Source organism: Cotesia glomerata, linkage group LG3 (genome assembly GCF_020080835.1).
Source record: "Cotesia glomerata isolate CgM1 linkage group LG3, MPM_Cglom_v2.3, whole genome shotgun sequence".
Lineage (NCBI taxonomy): Eukaryota > Metazoa > Arthropoda > Insecta > Hymenoptera > Braconidae > Cotesia > Cotesia glomerata.
Window position 1 is genome coordinate 29,490,363 of NC_058160.1, and position 25,435 is coordinate 29,515,797.

The window sequence follows — 25,435 nt, forward strand, 5'->3', positions numbered from 1 at the left end:
ATATATATGGTATTTGTAAAATATATAAATATATGAAATATAAGAAAAATTGATGTGGGTACTCAAATGAAAGCTCTTGATGAGTGTAACATCGGGATGAGCTTATATCTTCAATAATGTCAATAGTTTACAAGATACTAATGAATTTTTTTTTCCAACGATACCAAATTTTACCATGAAAATCTATTTTATCATATAAATACACTGGCCACAAAATTTTGCTTATTCTCTTAATAATATAGATTTGTATCATTTTGTATCAATATTATTATTATTATTATTATTATTATAACAGAATATTGTAATTGAATATGAGAGTAAGAAGATTAATTAATATTATAATAATTAATTACTCTAAAATTTTTTTCCCGGTAAAACAATAAATTATCACCGCGTTTGAGCTTATGAATAATAAATGCAGATCATGAGACAACTGCAAAAATGAACAATAAATATAATTACATGATAAGTAATGAAATTACTTAATTATGCTTTTTTTTTTTTCTGTTTTGGCTTTTTTTTTATTTTTTTCTAATAATTTATGTACTAAGTATTGATAATAACAAATAGATTAAACGAAATCACGCAATAGGGGAGTTGGTAAAACTAAAACAAAGGGGTAATAATTACCTAGAGAAACAGTAAATGTTTGATTATCCGAGTTAATAATTACTGTCTGAAAGGAGGGTGATAAATAAAAATAAAAATATAAATAAAAAAGCGTAATGATAATAAATAAAAGTGAAGAAGCAATAAAAAAGATATTGGTTTTGTGGAATTAGTGTAGAGATTGACGTAAACAATCAATCTTAAAAGTTGATTTTCCAAGCATTTGGTTTTTATGAGCTCTTATTTTTTCCCTCGTCTCTCTGCCGGCTCGGTACTTGGGGGTCGTTCAATATTATAAGATAAAAAACGGGTATATTACCAAGAGACTAAAGCCCGGAGGCATAGAGATCTAATCAACAGTTAAACTTATTTTCACATCCCTCAAAGATCGTGCAAGGAATAGACATTGACAGACGGGTCAATACTTGGACAGGACTTTTGTGCTCTAGGCAAGCGCTTAGTATAAACATCTATCTTTGGTTTCCTAGTAAGTATAGATGTATATCATACATTTATACAGACCTACGTCTAATATCTTTTATCAGTGTGGGTGTTTTACTCGTAAAACTTCCAGCAAGCACCTAGTCATGCACTCAATGTTGCCGGCGAGGTTATTACCCGGTAAAAGATCTCGTGCGGGTGCTGACCGCCCGCGGAAGTCCCGCACTATTTTACTATTTTACCTGCAACATGCTATGCCGTACTATTCCTCCATTACTGCAGCTATTTAACAGCACACGCAACGCTTTGTTATCAATTTGTTTTACTGATTATGCTTATGCTAATTCCTAGCAACTATTCGCTGTTTATTTGCTTGCTGCTCCTTTTTATTTAATAATAAATATATCAAATATGTCATAATAAATTTTAATTTTAATAAATTTTATTTGTTAATTTCTGATTCGGGTTTCATTAAATAAAACTTTACTTTGCTAAACTCTCAAGAAAACCCTTTTATGAAAATTATAATGAAAATGCTTTACTCATCATTTATATGGAAATCCTACAAAAAAAAAGTTTTATTAAAATTGCTTTTAAAAAAAATTTTTACTAAAGCACTTGTTTGAATTTTTATATAAAATATATTACTCACATATTATAATAATTTTTTTTTACCTTCTTGTTCTCTTTCAAGTTTATAAAATTTTAATAATAATAATTTATCAGTAAATAAATATTTTCTATATCAATTTCATTATTTACTTCCTCTATATCTATAAAAGCTTATTAAAATTACTTTCCAGAAAAAAAAATCAATTCAATAATTTTTTAAAAAATTCTCATAAAACTACACTGCCAATAAATTTATAAAAAATATATATCACAATAACAAACCTTAAAACATTTTAAAAATTTATCCGAACAGCTTTTTTACTCGGTAATTTAAATAAAAAGAAATTTACATCAGTAATTTAAAGTATAATATTTTTGAAAAGCCTTTTAGGATAATGTTTTCCCAAAGTCTTTACATACAATATTTCCTCATGGTTAAATAAAAAGACCATTTTGCTGTAAACTTTAAAACAATTTTTCCCAGGATTCGTGACGAAAAAAAAAAAAAAAAAAAAAATAATAAAGAAAGGTATTATTTTCATGAATATTTAACAGATCCGGTTTACCCTGACTAAAAGACACCGCTCTTTTAATCTTGGATCAACCCAGAGCATTATCCACCCAATGACAACTTTAATCAGGGGATGATAGTAATTAAATATAAATCTACACCTGAGTGATTAATAATCTCTCTCTAAAATTATATATAATCCAAAATACAATATCCTGTTGCACAATAGAAGCTTAGACAAAAAAACATGATCTCACCTCCTACATCTACTGGGAGCAGCCGGCCAACTTCTTCTTGTCCTCAAGATAATAGGCTGGGGAGCGCGACTGCTTGCGTGACTAAGCACAGGTGCTGAGGTTGGTCCATGATGACGCTTGCCCCAGAGATGCCCAGAGCAATTACCAGGTGCATTTTTATTAGCTCCAGCTCCCACGTAAACATCAGTGGGATGTGGTCCGCTCTCACTGCACGCGCGACGTGACAACATTTCGCACTTATTCGGGTATTTCATTACTTTCCTTTCTCAGCGCTATTCTCCTCTCTTATTTTATTCCTCTTTTATTTTATTTAACCATAAAACTTTCCTCAGATAAAATTTCCCTCCCCAGAATAAATTCAATTCAATATTAAAAAAATGAAATAAAAAAAAAAACGATATTACCAGACAATATTCCAGATGATCAATCAATAATTAATATCCAGAATATGAAATCCAAATATTAAATATTTACAATCTATACAAGCTAAAAATTCCAATATTTACTTAAAAAGTTTTAAAAGCCATCAGTACCCACTACTCACAACTCAACATCACAAACATAATCAATTATTTTAGCAGAAACTTTCCTAAATAATAATCAACTATCGATTTCTATTTGCATAGGCGTCCTCAGAACAACCGTGAGTTAATCGTAAATTCATTGCACGTTTTATGTATAATAAACGAAAAACAATTTGTCTTTATTGTCTAACTCCTGTTAACTAATAAAAGAACTTTACCGATAAAACTAAATGCCCTGTTAAATAATAATAGACAGACAGGGCAACTACTTACTATAAATAACAATATAATTTATTGTACGTACAAAGACTACTTACTAGTCCAAAACACGCTACTATATTATTTAAATCAGAAACTACGACTCAAACTACAAAGACAATTGCACCTGCAATTGAAACCGTACAATTCTATCGCTGTTAAAAAGCTTTGTCACGATAAACTTTACACTGAATCACAATCGATAACTTCACATCCGAGCAAAAATCCCCATTATGATTCTTTATATTATTTAATTATTTGTTTATGAGCTACTTATACGCGAAAGCAGTACAAATGTTATCAGTTCCAGATCTAAAGTCATAGCTGAAGCTCTATTTCTAAACCTAAGTCTAAAAATAACTTAGTTTAATAAACATTATTAATTTTATTGAAACAAATCACCGGCGGATTAGTTACACGTGCCTCCAGTGAAAGACAACTACCGTCTGACCACTATCGTACTGAAATCACGCGTTTGTACATTAAACGGTGAAAGCTCAACTCAGAATGTTGTGGTTACCGCGCCAACGCCGCTACACTTCACTACCAGAGTAGAGTGTTTAATCTTCAGTGTATAGTAAGTAATGTATACAGAGTAGTATGCCAGTATACATAGTACTGAATACAAACGTTTGTCCGCCAAAAATACCCTACAGTCGTAATCCCAGAGCAGGCTGTTGAAAGCTCGGCTAAGCTTATAAACAAACTTACTGCTAAATCTCTTGGTAATACACCCGGGGGAATCCTGCTTGCCCTCCACATCAGTTATCATTATAATGTTTTCCTAAATATCATCACTTACCTTCAATTCACCCCAGAGCTTTCAAGCTCATCCACTTCTACATTACCAGCCGCCTGTACTGACATTGCTAATAGCGCTCGTTGATAAAAAAGCTCGCGGATAATCATAAAAGCTCCTTATCTCTACCGGGATGTTTTTAAATTTAAATCAAAAAACTCACCTATGTGCTGGCCACTCGCCGTCCGTGGTGCTCGTTGGTGCTGAGGTGCTTTTGTGAGGAACCAGCCTGGGTCCAATCTTCAGAGTCATCGGTCTTCTTCTTCTGAGATTGTAGTCTGAAAAATATTTAACCCGTTGTGGTCATTATGCACGGAAAAAATTAAACTGTAATATTCACTCGGATTCCGGTTAATTTTTATAGTTTTAAACAGTACAGCGGACATCGGGGTGGCAAAAATATAAATATTACAGAACTTAATGTAGAAAGTATAAAAGACACAATTTATAATTTAATATCCAAAATAAGTGATTAGTAGCTGTCACTATAGTAAATAACGACTGTTTCATCTTAAAAAATTACAGTTTCAAACAGTAAAAATTGCCATTTCAATATATAGTCCATATTATGAAGAGAAGGGGAATTCAGATGAAAAAGAAGGGGGTCCCACTCTGGGAGAATTTAACATTTGAAACAGTAAAAATTATACTTTTAAAATATACATTTTACCAGTCCAAGCAAATCAATAATTACAGTTTGATTTTTAGCGCTGCATTTAAAATTTACCATTTTACTTTGTAAATATTGACGTTGCTTGTATTAGAAATTTACTAACTTTATTTATACTTTTTACATATTATAAGATTATTTTTTAGATACGAAATGATAAATATCAAAGTCAAAATTATTAATTATTATACTTTAACATTTTAGACATATACATAGCGAATATTACTGTTTGAAATAGTATTTTCTTCCGTGTAAAGAGTAAATTGTAACGTTTAAATGGTAAATATTATAAAGTGAATAGTAAAATCACGATTTTACTGTTTGAAATGGTAATTTTTAGCAGCTGATCATTACTTATTATAAATCGACTGTTATTTATTACAGTTTAATTTTTTCCGTGTGGGTATAGATGATCCCAGGCAATTTTTGAGTTGCTCTTGCTTTGAAGATATCATTAAAAATGGTATCTGTACACAGAAAAAAAATTAACTTGATTCAAGAGAAAAACTCTTGAACCAAGAATATAATTTTAAAGAGGATAATTGTCTTGAATCAAGACGAAAAATTCTTGAATTAAGTAAAATTTCCTTAAATCAAGAAAGATGTTCTTAAATCAAGAATTTTTCTACTCAAACCAAGAATATTGAGCTCTTCAAAAATATATACTTGATTCAAGAACATTTTTTTTCTGTGTAATACCATTTATTATTGTTTGAAGTGCTTCACTAGATTTTGAAGTGTGCAAACGTTTTTTTTTTTGTGGGGTCAGCTATTTCGAAAAATTTTGCTTTCTTGCATTTTTTTTATAATTAAACAATTAAAAAAAAATTTAAGAACGATTGAGTTATTCAACGGAAGTGTTAAGAATTACTCTCATGTATGGCTCGAATGAAAATATTGAAAAAAATGCAAGTAGCAACAATTTTTTCCCATGGGGTCAACTAGACCCAGTATGACCACTACGTTATTTTGAAGAAGTATGACTACAAGTTAATAAAAATTTTTATCAAAATTTTGTCAAAGGTCAGTTGCAGTACTCATAAGTGTTGGTAAGTTCGACAGTAATTATATTAGCAATAAGCACTTACCATGGACGGAACAAAGGGAGTTGCGCCCTTGGAACACGTTGGGAGATAAATATTGAGGAGAGCTGATAGGAGTCAACGGATTTCCTTGGCTCGATATCATCGAGGTCGGGGTTGGAAGTCGCCAGGGACCCATGTCTTTTTTATTTTTCCCTCTATCCACTTCACTAGTTTCCTTTGTAGCGGTGTTGGTTGCTGTCGTAGCTGAAGTATCCTTCATCATGTCTTTACCATCCGAGACCTCCGGTTTTTTTTTATCATCAGTCACGTGTAATTGGATTGGCTGTCAAAATAAGTGATAAAACAAATAAACATTATTGATATTTACTTTTCAATGCTATTAATAAATAATTTATATCGATTTTTTGTTTACGGACAATTACTTCGGAAATTTACTCTAAAAGTAATAGTTATAGAACTCGGGTCTATTTACTTGGATATTGACACTAGAAGAGAAGTTAATTCAATTACTTATCCCAACATTGAACCAACTGGTCCCTCCGTCGTTAGTCTACAGAAACTCAATAAATATAAAAGACGTAATTACTTTTTTTTTTATCTGCTTAAGAACACTCGCTACACTAAACTACAACCCCTGATAATTTAAACCCGAAACATTTCTATCAACTTTCAATTAATAAATTCATTAAAACTTTTACAATATCACCAAGTTATCGTTCACCTTTATTCAATACCCTCCGCTCGGTTTTTGTTAACTAAAAATACCTTGACAAAATTTATATAATCTATGTTATTAAGAGAATAAGAAAAATTTTATTTTCAGGATAATCATATGATAAAATCGGTTTTTTTAGTGTCATTGCAAAGGTCTTGACTTGAATTTGTGCCTTTCAAAGGTTTCAGTCAATTTATTATGATAAATATTTAGGCTGCATTGAAAATGATCTATCTCTAGATACATAATTAAGAAATGATCATTTATCTTGTGAAATATTGATATTTTTAAAGATATAAGCTCATCCCGATGTTACACTCATCGAGACCTTTCATTTGAGTACCCACATCAATTTTTCATATATTTTATATATTTATATAATTCACAAATACCATATATGTAAAATATATAAAAAATGCAATGTGGGTACTCAAATGAAAGCTCTTGATGAGTGTAACATCGAGATGAGCTTATACACGGAAAAAAGTAAACTGTAATAAATAACAGTCGATTTATAATAAGTAATGATCAACTGCTAAAAATTACCATTTCAAACAGTAAAATCGTGATTTTACTATTCACTTTATAATATTTACAATTTAAACATTACAATTTACTCTTTACATGGAAGAAAATACTATTTCAAACAGTAATATTCGCTATGTATATGTCTAAAATGTTAAAGTATAATAATTAACAATTCAGACTTTGATATTTATCATTTCGTACCTAAAAAATGATCGCAATGATATGTAAAAAGTATAAAATAAAATTAGTAAATTTCTAATACAAGCAACGTCAATATTTACAAAGTAAAATAGTAAATTTTAAACGCAATGCTAAAAATCAAACTGTAATTATTGACTTGCTTGGACTGGTAAAATGTATATTTTAAAAGTATAATTTATACTGTTTCAAATGTTAAATTCTCTCAGAGTGAGACCCCCTTCTCTTTCATCTGAGTTCCCTTTCTCTTCATAATATGGACTATATATTGAAATGGCAATTTTTACTGTTTGAAACTGTAATTTTTCAAGATGAAAGAGTCGTTATTTACTATAGTGACAGCTATACTAATTACTTATTTTGGATATTAAATTATAAATTGTGGCTTTTATACTTTCTACATTAAGTTCTGTAATATTTATATTTTTGCCACCCCGATGTCCGCTTTACTGTTTAAAACTATAAAAATTAACCGGAATCCGAGTGAATATTACAGTTTACTTTTTTCCGTGTATCTTTGAAAACGTCAATAATTAAGAACTGATATTGCTATCTTGTTAACTAATGATATTTTTAAAGATATAAGCTCCTTCTGACATTACACTCATCGAGACCTTTCATTTGAGTACCCACATCAATTTTTCATATATTTATATATGAATATATATATTTCTATATGAATATATGAAAAATATATAAAAATACATGTGAGTACTTAAATGAAAGCTCTTGATGAGTGTAACATTGAGATGAGCTTATATCTTAAAAAATGTCAATAATTAAGAAATCACCTCGTATCTTGTGAACTATTAACATTTTTAATGATATAAGCTCACTCCGACATTACACTCATCGAGACCTTTCATTTAAGTACCCACATCAATTTTTCATATATTTATATATATATATATATATATATATATATATATATATATATATATATATATATATATATATATATATATATATATGATATATATATATATATATATGATATATATCATATATATGTATATATGAAAAATATATCAAAAATGCATGTGGGTATTCAAATGAAAGCTCTTGATGAGTGTAACATCGGGATGAGCTTATAACTTTAAAAACTTCAATAGTTAAAAAAATACAGTGCAATTTAACAAAATTCATTATTTAATAATTAATAGTGACTGCAAGGTTGTTAATTCTTATTATACATTTTACAAATGACTTTATATAAAAGCGAACGGTTGAAAAGTTCTAGAGTTCTAACGTGACTGGCCTTTATTTTTTTCCCGACTATTTTTTCGATACATTGTATTAATCTTTTTTTTTCGAGTTTACCTGTTGACATTTTAATGTCACGCAAGTCTGAAAATAACTTGACATAATTCGCCTTAGGACTTCAATAGCAAAGTACCTACACCTTAAGTAACAACCACGTAAAGGAGAACCCATCTAGTCTATTGTGCAACTATTATATCGACATATAATGATACAATTATATAACCACTAACGAAATAACAAACTTAATATTATTAACTTACATTCTGAACGGAGTACGGAGTTCTGCCTATCATTAAGTAGTCCCATGCCCATGCAACTATTTGCGCGCAAATTTGCATTGACGTCACTCAATTGTTTCCTCACTGATGAAAATAAATTAGTAATAAGGAACAAAAAAAATTAAATTAAATTAATATAAAGAGTTACTTGTTGAAGCTATTACTTTGAAGTTATTGTCCAGGAATTATTCCAGGGAATTAAAACCTCCTTTTTTATCAGCACTCTCCATAATGATCAAACCCGGACTAAAAAAATAATAAAAAAAAACCTTAACCCTCTTTTATTAATTCCCGAGGATGCTTTTAACGCAACACACCACACACTTAATGTTTTTCATATAAATGAAAACATTAAACGGAAAAATACTTTGTTATATATTTTCCTTACTCCACTCTGCTGTCAATATTTCATTATTTTCCTTTTATAACGTCTATCAAGGGCAGATAATTTAATAATAATAAAAAGCTTCATACTCACTGGTTTTTATTTAAACTTTATTATTGTAACACCGCGGAAAATATTTGCATAGATATCAGCAACTTGTTGATTCAAATCCATGTCTATCCGCTAGCTCTAGTCTAAAATTAAACCAAAAATTATTCTAGCGCAAACAAAACTTTTTTATGAAAATTAATTTACCAGATATTTATTAAATTTTAATCATTTTTTTTAACATTAAAATTTGCAATCACTAAAGAATTTTTTAATTTTTTTTAACAAAAAAATTATTTTTAAAAAATTGCATTTTTTATTTTTTTTAAATTTCTACATGTCAATTTTTTTATATTTTTTTTTCGCCATAATTTATTTGTAAAAAAAATTATTAAATATCTACTAAATTTATCATCATTAATTTTTTTAGCAAATAAATTATGGGAGAAAAAATGAATAAAAAAAAACATGTAGAAATTTAAAAAATTAAAAAATTCAATTTTTACAAATTATTTTCAGGAACAAATTTGTTTGTTAAAAAAAATTAAAAAATTATTAAGGGACTGCTAACTTCAATCTCATAATTTTTTATGACATTAAACTGTCACCTGACCAATTTTTTATTTTTTTTAATTTTTACGTGTCTATTTTTTTCTAATTTTTTTTGCCATAATTTATTTGTTAACAAAAATATTAAAATAAAGATAAAAATAAAGTTAGCCGACATCTAAAAAATTTTATGATTTTTTATATTAAAGAATAATTACAAAAAAAGTAAAAAAATTTTTTTCATTTGTTAAAAACTTCAAAAACTATAAGTGCAATTTTTTAGTTATAATTTAATAAATTAAGCAAAATAAAAAAATCAAAAATGTCGGCTAACTTTATTATTATAAAATAAAGTTAGCCGACATCTAAAAATTTTTATGATTTATTTTATCAATTACAAAAAAATAAAAAAAAATGTTTTCATTTGATAAAAACTTCAAAAACTAGTGCAATTTAAAAAAAATATTTTTTAGTTATAAATTAATAAATTAAGCGAAATAAAAAAATCAAAAATGTCTAACTTTATCATAAAAAAATTTTAAAATTGATTAAATATCTGCTAAATTAATTTTCATTAATTTTTTTTTATGATTCACAATAATAAAAAAATAATAATAATTAAAATAAAATAACTACAATTGAAATAATACTAAAGTTAGCCGACGTTTTTAATTTTTTGATTTTTTTTTAATAATTAAATTAGAACAAAAAAACATTTTTTTAAAATTGCACTTACAGTTTTTAAAGTTTCTTGCAAGTGAAATTTTTTTGTTATTTTTTTGTAATTATTTTTTCAATAAAAAAAAATTGTAAAAATTTGTAAATGTCGGCTAACTTAATTTTCATACAATTTAATAAAACAATGGAAGACCTCGGCCTATTGTTAAGAAACTTAAAATTAATTAAAAGAACTATTACATAAAAGTAATTAAATTTAAACTGTGTAGAAAGAATTTAAAATTTGCAAGTGGCACTCGGCTAATTTCACCCCACTTATTAATTAAATGCAATCGGGTATGTTCGATGTCCATTACACAAGAAAGCACGAGTAAGCTGATGTACAGAAGGGTGCAGAGACACGCACGTTGGAGAGACCAAAGCGATACTGAAAGCTGAAACTGACAGCGTGTCCTATAACAACCAACTACAGCTACCAATGGGTGACGCGTGACCTTGTATGTGTGGTGCGAATTCCAGCGATCGGTAAACAGTAAAAAATAATATAATTATCCTTATACTTTGGAAAGTGTCTCTTTCCTCTGTCTCTTACTCTGTCCTTCATCCTTCATCGATCAATCTTGAAATAAAAAATACATGGATAAATAATAATTATAATAATGTCATTTTTTGTGAATTATAATGATAAAAAAAATATCCTATATCAAAAGCAGCCTGTTGCACTTTAATACTCGAAGGATATTTGTTTTTCTCAATATATAGATAAAATACATAAAATAAAAATACATAAGTAACAAGACACAGGGAGTGTAAGAAAAAACGAGTGTAGAGGAGAGTTACAGTCAGAGTAAAGATGTTTTTTTTTGCTCTGCGCCTACGCGGATTCTACCGTCAGCTATGAGCATAAGAATCCGATTGGCTGATCTACGCATTATAGGGATGGCTTTTTTTACTGATAAAGAAAAAAAACTAACTAATTTGTTGATCGTCTGTTTTTACGAGCTAGTAAATTATCCCCATATAATCGAAGTTTATTTTTACCTCTGCGTTTTCAATTAGATATTTTTCCATTTTCGCTTTATGCTGACATTCGATGATATAAAAAGTTAAAATAAAAAAACTTTAACTCCATGTATCGAATTTTTTTCAATTATCGTTATCGTGGATACGTTTTTTTTTTTTCTATTTTGCAACAGAGAAATTTTTTGTTTAATTTAAAAATATTATTACAACAAAATATAAGAAAAATTTATTTGTAAAAAATTTGAAAAACTATAAAATAACATTAAAAGCAGTCACTTGATAATTTTTTAATTTTATTCAATAAATAAATCTTTTCTGAAAAATTATTTTTAAAAAATTGCATTTAAAATTTCTATGTCAGTTTTTTTCTCATTTATTTTTGCCACAATTTATTTGTTAAAAAAATTTTTTAAATTAATCTGCTAATTTTATTCTCATAACTATAAGTGCAATTTTTAAAAAATATTTTTTAGTTATAATTTAATAATGAAATAAAAGTTAGCTGTCACTTAACAATTTCTTAATTTTATTTAACAAAAAAATTTGTTCCAAAAAATTATTTTTAAAAAATTGCATTAATTAATTTTTTAAAATTTCTACATGTCAATTTTTTTTTCTAATTTTTCTTGCCATAATTTATTTGTTATAAAATTCTTAAAATTATTTAACATATGCTAAATTAATTTTCATAATTTAATAAATATTTAATATATTTAATAAATGAATATATTTAATAAGTAAATATATTTAATAAATGAAGCAAAAAAAAAAATATCGTCTTACTTTATTATTATTTATATTTTTAGTACTGAACTTTTTTTTCTATTAAAAGTAATAAAATTACACCAAGGATTCGGTGTTAATTGATATTTAGTCCGACATACAACCCTTTTATTTCAATTGTCAGTCAATTAAGATCTACCCGATGAGCGTGTACTCGCCATATTGTTTCTTCAATTTAAAATATTCTCCTCCGCAAGATGGCGCTATGCGCGGTCATGGCCGGCAAAAAAAGTGTTGACGTTTTTTTTTGGCATTTTACCTGCCGTTAAAAATTTCTCTATGTACATACAAACACAATTTACAGATTAATAGTTAATTATTTAGTGTTCATTAATCAGCTGTTTTATAACCCAATCATGCAGTGAATTATTAATTACCCGTAAGTAAAAAATCAAAAATTAATTAATTATTTTCAGTGGAAATAAATTATTGTAACAGGTTATTTTATTTTTAGATGTCAGCCAATCAGGTGTTAATAATTTTAAACGGTCTATAACAACAACAACAATAATAATAATAAAATTATTATTTCTTTTAAATTAATAAATAATAAATAATTTCTGACATTAAAAATCAAGAAAAAAAACTAAAAAATGAGTGATTTGATAGATCTTACCAGTCCAGAGGACAAAAAAATAAAACCTCCTAAACTTACGTCACCGCTGATCCCTTTACCGGATGATAAGGGCAACCCAGGTGAATCTAAGCATATAAATAATCCAATAATCAATTTAGAAGCTTGTGGTAACTTGGATGACAATCCATTCGACTCTGCGCTGCGTAAAACGAGCGAGTTTGTCAGTAAATCCCAAGACCCTTTTGAGATAGTCTGGGAAAAGTCAATGAACAGCACCAAGAAGTCATGTAGGTCAACCGGGGATCAGTCAGGATCGTTCCAGTATCATCAAGCCAAGCTAAATAAAACAGCTGATGGTTTTGTCACTCCATCGGTCACTTCAGTCCCCAAATCTAGTGTGACTAAATCAAAAAACCCGGCGATTTCAGTGAAGCCACCTACTCCGGAGTTCCACGAGCTCTCGATCCTGGACCAGTCGTGCCTGAATGACAGTTTTCTGCTGGACTCTTCGGTCACGGGGCGACCGAGCACCGAGAGGTATTTAAAGCGGCTGGCCAGCGACTTTGAATCGTCCAACTTTGAATTATCCCAGTCGATCTTAAACCAGTCGACGCTTAACGACAGCTTGTCTGGGACCAACTCGGATGATTGTCCAATAAAATCTATAGCTGCCCAGCGGCTCGCCTCTTGTGTCCGGCAAGGACTCAAACAAGCTGAGGCTGCTAGGAAAAATGAAGGGTACCATCAACAGCGGTCGTTGTCTCAAGGATGTCACGTCTCTCCACACTACTCTAAGTCTTCCAGGTCTTACTCGGCGACGGGTGCTGGATTGGATAAAAGTCTTCAAGAGCTTGAGCTTGCTTCTAGAGATACTTTACTCGACCCGCTGAACAACGGGTTTCTTAATTCAAGTCGTGATACAATATCTGATATTTCTTTCATAAGGAAATTCAGTTCGGCATCGGGTGGGTCTGCTAGTGATACCTTTAATAAAATAAACCAAGCTTTTATCGCCAGTAAATCACTTATAGAAAATGATACTGTAAAAAAATCAATAAATTCAAGACTCTCGACGTCTTTCGCTGAGATTTCTGACTTGAAAGCGAAACTTAGTTTGCTAAAGTCAAAGTCTTTGGAAAGAAATGAAACTGGTTCAGTTTCTGATCCCGAAGCAATTGTTGTTAATCATAATATTACTTCAGATTCTGTATTTATTGTAAGTATTGCTCTATCTCTAGATACATAATTAAGAATTGACCTTGTATCTTGGGAACTATTGACATTTTTGAAGATATAAGCTCATCCCGATGTTACACTCATCGAGACCTTTCATTTGAGTACCCACATCACTTTTTCATATATTTTGTATATTTATATATTTCACAAATACCATATATATAAAATATATAAAAAATACCATGTGGGTACTCAAATAGAAGCTCTTGATGAGTGTAACATCGGGATGAGCTTATATCTTTAAAAACTTTATTAGCTAAGAAAAGACCTCGTATCTTGTAAAACATTGACATTTTTAAAGATATAAGCTCATTCCGATATTACACTTATCGAGACCTTTCATTTGAGTACCCACATCAATTTTTCATATATTTTATATATTTATATATTTCACAAATACCATATATATAAAATATATAAAAAATACCATGTGGGTACTTAAATAAAAGCTCTTGATGAGTGTAACATCGAAATGAGCTTATATCTTCAAAAACGTCAATATTTAAGAAATGACCTCGTATCTTATGAACTATTGACATTTTTAAAGATATAAGCTCATCCCGATGTTACACTCATCGAGACCTTTCATTTGAGTACCCACATCACTTTTTCATATATTTTGTATATTTATATATTTCACAAATACCATATATATAAAATATATAAAAAATGTCATGTGAGTACTCAAATGAAAGCTCTTGATGAGTGTAACATCGGAATGAGCTTATATCTTTAAAAACTTCAATAGTTAAAAAAGTACAGTGCAATTTAACAAAATTCATTATTTAATAAAGCAAAATTTTATTTACATATAGTTCACAAGTTACGGCAGTCACACAGTTACTGCCAGGTTGCTAGTAATTATTTGAAAAATTAATTTAATAATTTTATTAATATATTTATATCATTGCAGGATGAACATTGGGAAAGGACAAATGATGCGAGATTAATAGCAGATAAGCTTGAAGAAATGCTTACCAAGTCACACAAGTGTAAGTAATTTATCGAAAAATTTATCTCACTATTCACTAAATTATATTATTAAATTTCAGCGAGCGATAGTGATGAATTACCTTCGAGAATTCCTAGCGATAATGAGGTATTAACGGATAATGAAGTACGAGTAGAAAACTTGATTGAGTTATCCTCAGATACCTCGAACAGTACGGGATTTAATTCCGTTGATAAAGTACAGTCCTCATCGCAATCACTTCTTAAGAGTAACGACAACAGCTCTGTCGACGTGGTACGTGAGTTGGAGAAGGAACTAATCGACGCTGAGAATAAGCCAGCAGCTGCCAGTCTGCTGATGGATTTAAAGAAATTAATAAAAGCTGAAAATAATCCGCAGGCTATTGAATTGCTGAAAAATCTTGAGAAAATGTTAGGAGTTAAATGTCAGAGTAACGCCGATTTATTGGAAATTTTTATGAATTCAAGCACATCAAGTTCTTCAAATAAAGATAAAAATTATGAAGATACAAGCGTCGTTACAGCCAGCGATTTCACTCATGAAACCTTAAAAGAAAATATTTCAAAGACAGACAGTATAAATTCATCAGATTCAAAAGACAAAAGTCAAAATAGCAGTACTTTAAAATTAATAGCGGGTATACAAGAGTCGCTTGAAAAATTACTGTCAGAAAATGTGGGACAGCCTAAATTATTACTAAAAAAACTTAACAGCGTGTTTAGCAGCATTGTGTCGAGCGAAAAAACTCCAGCAACCTCGCCAGTAAAAACAGCACGTGTGTCTCCGATGAAAAATTCGGAGTTAAGCCGCTCGGTGTCATCTCTTGCCCGCAGAAGTGTGGACAGCCCGACTAAAAAATCATTCGGATTAAAAAGACGGACCTCGATGACGCAGATACCTTATACGGGTAGTTCGCGCAGATCTAGCTCGGCTGGCCGTAGCGTACGTGCTGACAGTCCTAACAAAGAAATTAAATCCCGGCTGTCGTCATCCGCGTACCAAGTAACTAAATCCCATCAACAAGTTCAGCAAGAAGCTGCTGTTAAAATTAAACCTGTCCCGGTGATTGGTAAAAGTAAACTACGCAAAAAGCCAGAGCAAGCCCTTGAAGTTCCGAAGAAGGGTCCGCTGAAAGCGGTGATTCCTCTGGGTAATATGCACCGACGCACTTCGCTGGGGAAGCGCGTTGCTCCGACGACTCCTCCGAAGTCTTCCCGCGCTTCCATTGGTAAAACCAGCACTCCAAATACTGGAGAGGAGGTTCTAGACTGCCTGAAGAAACCTCCCAAGACTAAACCTCTGGCTGCTTCCACTCCAGAAGGGGGTTATAAGAATACCCGCTCCAGTTTGCCGGTTCCTAAAAGTCCGAGACCTTCTTGCAGTATTTCGCCGGTTACTCCCAAGACTCCGATGGTCACTCCCAAGACTCCCAGAGGGTCTAGTCCTCGAGTTACTCCAGGAGCCAGTCCCCGGATTCAAAATAAAAATAATTCTCTTGAACGGTAAAAGTTATTTTTTATTATTTATTTAATTATCTATATTATTAAGAGAATAAGAAAAATTTTGTGGCCGGTGTATTAACCTGGAGTTGTGCCTTTTGAAAGTTTCATATCATTCTCACCAATAGTCGATTTATGATGATAAGTTTTTAGGCTGCATTCGAAATTGCTCTATTTCTAGATACATAATTAATAAATGACCTTGTATCTCGTGAGCTATTGACATTTTTAAAGATATAAGCTCATTCTGATGTTACACTCATCAAGACCTTTCATTTGAGTACCCACATCAATTTTTCATATATTTATATATATTATATATATGTATATATGAAGAATATATCAAAATGCATGTGGGTACTCAAATGAAAGCTCTTGATGAGTTTAACATCGGAATGAGCTTATATCTTTAAAAAGATCAATATTTAAGAAATTACAGTGCAATTTAAATAATATCTTGTGAAATAGTGACATTTTTAAAGACATTAACTCACCCCGACATTACACTCATCAAGACCTTTCATTTGAGTACCCACATCAATTTTTCATATATTTATACATATTATATATATGTTTATATGACAAATATATCAAAATGCATGTGGGTACTCAAATGAAAGCTCTTGATGAGTGTAACATCGAGATGAGCTTATATCTTTAAAAATATCAATAGTTAAGAAAGTACAGTGCAATTTAACAAATATCTTATGAAATATTGACATTTTTAAAGATATAAACTCATCCCGATGTTATACTCATCAAGACCTTTCATTTGAGTACCCACATCAATTTTTCATATATTTTATATATTTATATATATGTATATATGAAAAATATATAAAAATGCATGTGGGTACTCAAATGAAAGCTCTTGATGAGTGTAACATCGCGATGAGCTTATATCTTTAAAAATGTCAATAGTTAAAAAAGTACAGTGCAATTTAACAAAAGTCATTATTTAATAAAGCAAAATTTTATTTATTTATAGTTCACAAGTCATAGCAGTCACATAGTGACTGCAAGGTCGCTAGTTTTTAATTAAATAATTTTTTTTTTTTATTTACAGTTCTCTAGTTAAAAAAATATCTTCACCTACGACTCCTAAATCATCTCCAAGAGTAAATAAAATAAAAGAAGTTTCTCACCGGCTGAGCTTATCGTCACAGCCGATCAATAAACCTGGACATTCTCGTCGTTCAGAACCTGTGAAACAAGATTTATCAAAGAGCGAGAGCTCGAAAAAAACACCCGGTGTTTTAACCGAACAAAATACTCCAGTTGCTAAAGTAAAGCCGATTAATTTAGTAAGTTGATTAAATTATTAAACTGACCTAGTACAAGAATGTCATGAATAATAATAATAATAATAATAATAATAATAATAATAATAATAAAATTTTTTTCAGGCTTCTAAATTTGTTCTGCGTCGCACCGGAAGCTTCAGATTTCCCGAGAAGGAAAATAAATTATTAAAATAAACTTAAAAAATTATTTTTATATTTTTAATCAAAGTATTATCAATTTACTTAATTAATTAATTTAAATTTTTTATAATTTTTTAAAAATGTATTTAATAAAAAAAAAAATCTTTTTTACTAAATTTAACATTTTGGCGGGAGATAAAATTCAAAATAACAATCAGCTGTTCGGAGAAAATAAGACGCGTCTATGCGCGCGCTCAATATACAATTATGCGCAGTGCAATTTCCAAGCGCTTGCGCAGAAGAATCTCAAACAGCGCCTCACTATTTTCATTTATAAACCCAACGCGGCAATTTTCCGAACTACCTTCGTTCGCAATCCCGTAAGATCTTTGCGGCGGGTTACAGTCATAGTTTTTGTTGCCGTACAAGTACTTACAACTCATTACTATCTAAGCGTTAATTTTATTTTATTACAACCAATAATCCAAAAAAATTCAGAAATTTCTAGAGAGTTAAAAAATTTATAAAACTACAATAAGCAAAAATCAAAACTTTATTAAATATTATTGTTACTCATATTATATACACATACATAATAAGTCGTTAAAGTGACTATCCACAAAAAGAGAGAGAAAGAGAAACCGCGCCCGGAGCGCCCACATTGTAAAAGCTTTACTAGCGCACGTGTGATTGTTCAAGATTATTATCGATCATACAAACGTCATTGTTAATATTATTAATTAAGTAAGTATTTTCCATTATTATTTATTTTATTTATTATCTAACCTAGTTATTTAATTTAAAATAAATTTCCAACTTTAAGTTTCTGACCAACGTTCATTTTATTCGCTCTCAAACTAAAACTACGCGCAAGTAAAAATTACTCATCAGCGCGCACATACTCAACTTCTGCATCAATCCTCTTCATCAGCGAAAAAAAAAGTATTTCCTTAAAAAAAAAATTGTATAAGTTAAAAAAAAAATTAGTTAGTCAGCAACCGAGCACGTTATCGACATTTTTATCAAGGGTAGTTTTACAGTTTTACTTTTTACATCATATCATCGCATTACGTGCATTTGTTATCATTATTATTATTATTATTATTATATATTAACAATAAACAATACTGAAGTTAGCCGTCAGCTGTCAATTTTAAAAATTTTTTTTTAAAATCAATTACAATAAAAAAATGCTTCTAAAAATTTTATGAAAATTAAGTTAGCCGACATTTAAAAATTTTTATAATTTATTTTGTTGAAAAATAATTTTTTAAAAATTAAAACAAAAATTTCTACATGTAGAAAATTTTAAAAATTATACGTGGAATTTTTTATAGTTTGTTAATTCTAATTTTTAATTAATAAAAAAAATAAAAAATTGTTGAATGTCGGCTAACTTAATATTCATAAAATTTTCAGCCATAATTTTTATTAATTTTTATAATAATAAAGTGAGCCGACATTTTTGATTTTTTTATTTTGCTTAATTTATTAAATTACAATTAAAAAATTGCACTGATAGTTTTTGAAGTTTTTAACAAATGAAAAATTTTTTTGTAATAATTTTTTAATAAAAAAAAATCAAAAATTTTTAGATCTCGGCGAATTTTTCACTAATTTTTACATGTGGAGTTTTTAATTAAATTTTTTTTTAAATAAAATAATAATAATCAATCAATAAATAATAATAATTTAATTGCTATAAAATTCTAATAAAATTTCTGTCAACTTTAGTGTCATAATAATAATAATATGTGCATACAATGCGTGTAACATTTGTATAAAAATTATTTTAGCAGATATTTAATAACTTCAATAATTTTTCTAATAAATAATTTACTGTATAAAAAATTGACATTTAGAAATTTAAATAAATTAAAAACTTAATTTTTTAAAGACAATTTTTCGGTAAAAATTTTTTTGTAAAAATTAAAAAATGGTCAAGTGACAGCTAACTTTAATATCATAATAACATTTGTATAAAGTTGTAATTGCATGTTGCATACGCGTACGCGCCCGGGCCGCTTGCACACACAGTGACATATCAATATACATATAGCCATATAAAACATATAAAAAGAGATATTGGTGTGTAAATTGGCGCTGTGCTCACTAAATTTTATTCAGTTAGGATTTCGCTCTCGACTAAGAACAAGGCATTTTTTTTATTCAGCTGCTATATAACTGCTTGCTGACAAACTCATCGCACTTTGCAATATAATACAGTGTGGTAGCTAAAGCACATATCTTACTTATAAATTCATAGGTGAAATTATAAGCGTGTATGTGTTAGCTGGGTAAGCGCGCAAGTTATTCTTTTAATTCTGTCATTAATATTTTATTGTAAGACGCGTATACGCCCTAGTGCATTAGGTTACTCCACGTGTAATTGTTTTTCAGCTATTATCTATGTAAGTTTAAGTATTTAATTCAATGTATTTATTATTTTTCTTTCGCTCTAGTTTCCTTTTATTTTAATTATTAAAAAACGGTGTCTAAGTTTCGATTTGGTCATTTACTCGTGTTAGCCTTGACGTTTTTCTATAAATATATTTTTAAAAATTTTATTTAGTACAATAATTTTTTTTTTATTTCATTCTTTATCCTTTTTTTTATTTAATTAATTTTTATATATTTATTTACAGTAATTAAAATATTAACTGAAAATTTTTTTTTTCATTAACAGAATAAAAAAAAATAGAGAAAATAAACCGGCGAGTAAAACACCGATGAAGAAACGGCGACATCTTGATACCCGCGATTGATACTAAATTTAAAAAAAAAAAAAAAAAAAAAAAAAAAAAACACAAAAATAAAATAAAAAAAATTAACCGAGAGAAATAACACATAATTAAAAAATAATATAAAAGAAAAAAAAAATCTAATATGCAGCAGCACAGAGTAGAAGCTCAAATTCTTTACGAAGAGCAAATTTTGGAAGCAATTGACCAATTACGTCGCCGAAAAGCGCGTCCAGACGCCGACCGTATTTGCAATTATTTACTGAGAAAATTTTGTGTCGACGCGAGGGACACCATAGCAGATCTTCACCGTCTGATCGAGGCTGAGAAGGTGATCCAGGTGGACTACAAAGGCAACACCTCGTACCGCAATGCGTCCAAGTGGTCCAGACTCCAGCTGTACAAGAACAGACCCGAAGGATTCGTCAAGGACAAACTGAGCTCTGCTTCAGTCGCTGGAGCAGTTGCTGAGCTGGTGATCGAGGAGCCTGACTACTTAGACCAAGGAGTTCCTCCGTTCCGGCTGATTGAACATCTGCTAGACGGAATCTCCAACCCGACCTCGCGTAAAATGGTCGAGGATTTTCTGAACAAAGAAGTCGCAAGCGGTAATATCATTAGATCAGCCAATGGTAATTACTCTCTAGTTGCTACTAGTGACACCAGCAATACGACGTTAAATTCAACTATTTCTTCATCGTCTTCATCTTCGTCGCCTCCACCACGAGCTAATTTAATTACTAATAATCACATGGACAATAATGGAGTAATTGCTGGCAAAAATTTTTCACGTGACGATATTAATATTAATATTATTAATTGTAACAACAGTAGTAATGTTAATGGGAGTGATAATCCTACTAATTCAGTAATGAATGCCAATTACGACAATAATAATTTATTAATTACTGACTCACGCTCTAGTACGCCGAAAATAAACACTTCAAGACTTGTTGTTGGGAGTAATAATAATAATAATAATAATAATAATGGGAGTGTTGGAACGGTCGTCAGCAAGCGTGAGCAATGTTTTGAAGTCGCAGTTGCTGTGAAAGAACCGAATTCTCCTGAAGAATCAGGTACCAAGGATGACCTGGTACTTTGCACCCAGGATAATATCCCAATGGCGAATGATACAGCTGAGAAAAAAGAACCCAAAACTGAAGTGGTCATCACTTCTAACCTTAAACGCTCGGCTAAGTCTGAGCGTAAACAACGCTTGATGGTTAGAGCTGATGACTCCATGGATATTGAGATCAAGTTTGATGAAATTAAGTACGAGAGCAAGTTTAATGGTACTAAGGAGAAGGCTAAGGAGAAAGAGAAGGAGGACAGTGAAAATTTGAGCGAGAAAGAGGATGAGGAAGCTGAGGCTGAGAGAAGTTCCGCTAATCCTTCGCCGACTTTGTCGAATCCTGTTGGAGGATTTCGCAGTGCGAGGCGGAAGGTAATTTTTATGATAATTAGATAAAATTTTTTTTAGAAATTAAATTACAAGTATAAAAATACTTAAAAATTGCACGTAATTTTTCGAAAAATATTTTTTTTCTTTTTTTGTTAAAATCTTAGAAAAATTTTTAAATAGCTGATTTAATTTTCATTCATTTTTTTATACTAGTCAGCTGACAACTGTCAATTTTTTTATAAAAAATTAGTTACAATAAAAAAAATTATTTAAAGAATTTTCAATGATAATTTTTTTATTAAAAAAACTTATAAAAATTTTTTAATTTTAGTCGATTTAATTTTTACTAATTTTTTTATGATACTAGTCAGCTGACAACTATCAATTTTTTTTTATTTTTATAAAAAATTATTTAAAGAATTTAGAATGATAATTTTTTTTATTTTCACATGTGGAATTTTTTTATTAATTTTTTTTTGTAGTAATTGCTATAAAATAATAATTAAAAAATTTATAATGTTAGTCATAATTTTTTTTTTCTGTTAAATGGTTAATGATAATTGATTTTTGATTTTTAGAGAGCCAAGAAAGTATTTGACCCATCGGATAACAACGTAGTAAAACGCAAGCGAGGAAGATACGCAACTGCGGCTACAAAAGCCAGCTTGCAAGTTACTACTCAGGATTCCCAGGATTCGACTTCTTCGAAGCCAAGTGTCAAAGAAACTGGAAGAAAATGCAGTCTTTGTTATAAAGACAAAGCTGAGAGTCTTATTCCTTGTCGTGATTGTACTGTCAGAGGTAATTTATTATCGGGTTTAATTATGACATTAAAATTGGTATGAAAATTAAGTTAGTCGGCATCTAGAATTTTTTTAATTGACAAGATTATTACAAAAAAAATTTTTTTAATTTTTTATTTGTAAAAAACTTGAAAAATCATGAGTGCAAATTAAAAAAAATATTTTTTAGTTCTTATTTAATAAAAAAAAAAAATAAAAAACGTCGGCTAATTTCAGTATTATAAAATTGGCAGACATTTTACAATTTTTTTGATTTTTTATAAATAAATTAAGTCTAGAAAATTATTTATAAAAAAATTCACTTTTAATTTTTTGATTTTTTATAAATAAAGTCTAGAAAATTATTTATTAAAAATTGCAATTATAATTTTTTAATTAACGCTTCTAAAGATTGAATTTTTTAAATAAATTTTTTTTTGTCATAATTTATAGTTAAAAAAATTTTTAAAAATTATCTAGTCTTTCAATTACAATATTAGGTTTATTTAAATTAATCTAAATATTTTTAATAATTAAAAAAAAAAATTTCAGCGCATCCAAGTTGTATTTATTCCCCCGACGACTTGCTTCTTAAAACAGGAAGCAGCTGGCAATGTGAGCGCTGCAAAAGTTGTACAGTTTGCTGTGAAACGTCAGACATAGTAAGTCTAAAATTAATTGCTATTCTGCCATAAACATAAACTACTATAATGGATAATTAATTGAGTAATTTTACGATTTCAAAGGGACCTTTGTTGACCTGCTACACGTGTGACGACGCGTATCACTACTCGTGTCATACGCCGCGCGTGATAAGGTCAGGCTCTAAATGGCAATGCTGCGAATGCAAGCCTCAACCCAGCAAGACCGTCACCGCCACAGCACCAACAGCCCCGACTACCTTAACAACCAATTCTACCGCATCAACAACCCCGACAGCCTCAATTACAACGCCTGCAGCAGCCCCCAGATCAGAAACGCCTCCACAAACCCCTACTTTACCTCCAGTATTGAGTCCACAGGTATCACCGTCTAGAGAATCTTTGGAGCCTGCTGAAGATGAAACAATGCCACGTGATTCCGTTATTGATCCAAATATACCAGATGCGTCTGATTGGACTTCCGAACAAGTTTATCAGTATTTTGCCCGGCTTTTCCCAAAAGAAGCTGAAGTTTTTCGCATGCAGGTTATTTTTTTTTTTAATTATTTTATTAACTTTTATCTATATTATTAGTGAATTTTGTGTCATTGCAAAGGTCTTGATTTTAATTTGTGCCTTTTTAAGGTTACATATTATTCTCACCGATAGTCAATTTATTATGATGAGTGTTTAGGCTGCATTCTAAAATGCTCTATCTTTAGATACATAATTAAAAAATGACTTTGTATCTTGTAAACTATTGATATTTTTAAGGATATAAGCTCATCCTGATGTTACACTCATCGAGACCTTTCATTTGAGTACCCACATCAATTTTTCATATATTTATATATATTATATATATGTATATATGAAAAATATATCAAAAATGTAAGTGGGTACTCAAATGAAAGCTCTTGATGAGTGTAACATCGAAATGAGTTTATATCTTTAAAAATATCAATAATTAAGAAATGATCTTGTATTTTGTGAACTATTGGCATTTTTAAAGATATAAGCTCATCCCGATGTTATACTCATCAAGACCTTTCATTTAAGTACCCACATCAATTTTTCATATATTTTATATATTTATATATTTTACAAATACCATATATTTAAAATATATAAAAAATACCATGTGGGTACTTAAATGAAAGGTCTCGATGAATGTAACATCGAAATGAGTTTATATCTTAAAAAATGTCAATAATTAAGAAATGACCTGGTATCTTGAAAACTATTGACATTTTTAAAGATATAAGCTCATCCTGATGTTACACTCATCTAGAGCTTTCATTTGAGTACCCACATGCATTTTGATATATTTTTCATACATACATATATATATATAAATATATGAAAAATTGATGTTGGTACTCAAATGAAATCTCTTGATGAGTGTAACATCGGGATGAGTTTATATCTTTAAAATATATATGTATATATGAAAAATATATCAAAAATGCATGTGAGTACTCAAATGAAAGCTCTTGATGAGTGTAACACCGGGATGAGCTTATATCTTTAAAAACGTCAATAGTTAAGAAAGTACAGTGCAATTTAACAAAATTCATTATTTAATAAAGCAGGATTTTATTTATTCATAGTTCACAAGTCACGGCAGTCACATAGTGACTGCAAAATTGCTACTTATTTTTTATTTAATTTTTATAAATTACAGGACATAGATGGCCATTCGTTGTTGTTAATGAAAAGATCCGACGTATTAATCGGACTAGATCTTCTTCTGGGTCCAGCTCTTAAGATTTACCGACACGTGTTGAAATTACAAATGCGTCGGGATGAAACACGTTTCTATTGGTTGTAACTTTTGCTTATTTTAAAAATTAATTCGCTCAACATTTATATTTGTTAAATATAAAATCGTGTTATTAAACTTTTTAATTATTACATTATGTTTGTATATAACCATTTGATCTAAATATAGACAATTTTATATTAAAGTGAATTAAAAAATA

The 25,435-nt window shown here is 29.5% G+C and overlaps 3 protein-coding genes across 5 annotated transcripts in view; 2 read left to right on the forward strand and 1 right to left on the reverse strand.

The window, feature by feature from the left end:
* LOC123261494 (cAMP-specific 3',5'-cyclic phosphodiesterase) overlaps positions 1-9,288 on the reverse strand; it is a 131,419-nt gene extending 122,131 nt beyond the window's left edge. The window contains exons 1-5 of the mRNA XM_044723101.1: positions 9,188-9,288; positions 8,874-8,955; positions 8,692-8,793; positions 5,770-6,049; positions 4,175-4,289 (exon numbers count right to left, since the gene is read on the reverse strand). Coding sequence (XP_044579036.1) covers positions 4,175-4,289; positions 5,770-6,049; positions 8,692-8,769 — 473 coding nt within the window. The 5' untranslated portion in view covers positions 8,770-8,793; positions 8,874-8,955; positions 9,188-9,288. The remainder of the gene's footprint in view (positions 1-4,174; positions 4,290-5,769; positions 6,050-8,691; positions 8,794-8,873; positions 8,956-9,187) is intronic.
* Positions 9,289-12,695: 3,407 nt separating this feature from the next.
* On the forward strand, positions 12,696-17,941 carry LOC123261067 (dentin sialophosphoprotein-like). Of its 2 annotated transcripts, XM_044722543.1 has the most exons (6): positions 12,696-13,056; positions 13,087-13,968; positions 14,902-14,980; positions 15,041-16,463; positions 17,527-17,764; positions 17,867-17,941. In XM_044722543.1, exons 1-6 carry the CDS (start codon positions 12,769-12,771, stop codon positions 17,936-17,938), a joined length of 2,982 nt encoding a protein of 993 aa, XP_044578478.1. In that variant the 5' UTR covers positions 12,696-12,768; the 3' UTR covers positions 17,939-17,941. The 2 variants fall into 2 exon arrangements, with proteins under 2 accessions (XP_044578478.1, XP_044578477.1); XM_044722542.1 differs by having other exon boundaries at positions 12,696-13,968.
* Positions 17,942-18,261: 320 nt separating this feature from the next.
* Positions 18,262-25,420, forward strand: LOC123262165 (general transcriptional corepressor trfA). 2 transcript variants are annotated; one of them, XM_044724286.1, is made up of 6 exons: positions 18,262-18,628; positions 20,571-22,072; positions 22,609-22,831; positions 23,365-23,474; positions 23,559-23,999; positions 25,138-25,420. In XM_044724286.1, exons 2-6 carry the CDS (start codon positions 20,771-20,773, stop codon positions 25,282-25,284), a joined length of 2,223 nt encoding a protein of 740 aa, XP_044580221.1. In that variant the 5' UTR covers positions 18,262-18,628; positions 20,571-20,770; the 3' UTR covers positions 25,285-25,420. The 2 variants fall into 2 exon arrangements, with proteins under 2 accessions (XP_044580221.1, XP_044580222.1); XM_044724287.1 differs by lacking the exon at positions 18,262-18,628 and adding an exon at positions 19,839-20,295.
* Positions 25,421-25,435: the final 15 nt, after the last annotated feature.

Excerpts from the sequence above, each read along its gene's own strand:
- LOC123261067 (XM_044722542.1), top strand. The coding sequence starts at position 12,769 with ATGAGTGATTTGATAGATCTTACCAGTCCAGAGGACAAAAAAATAAAA. Across the intron at positions 14,981-15,040 it reads GCTTACCAAGTCACACAAGT|CGAGCGATAGTGATGAATTA; the intron begins GTAAGTAATTTA and ends ATTAAATTTCAG. Across the intron at positions 17,765-17,866 it reads AAGTAAAGCCGATTAATTTA|GCTTCTAAATTTGTTCTGCG; the intron begins GTAAGTTGATTA and ends AATTTTTTTCAG.
- LOC123262165 (XM_044724286.1), top strand. The coding sequence starts at position 20,771 with ATGCAGCAGCACAGAGTAGAAGCTCAAATTCTTTACGAAGAGCAAATT. Across the intron at positions 22,832-23,364 it reads TCGTGATTGTACTGTCAGAG|CGCATCCAAGTTGTATTTAT; the intron begins GTAATTTATTAT and ends AAAAAATTTCAG. Across the intron at positions 24,000-25,137 it reads CTGAAGTTTTTCGCATGCAG|GACATAGATGGCCATTCGTT; the intron begins GTTATTTTTTTT and ends TATAAATTACAG.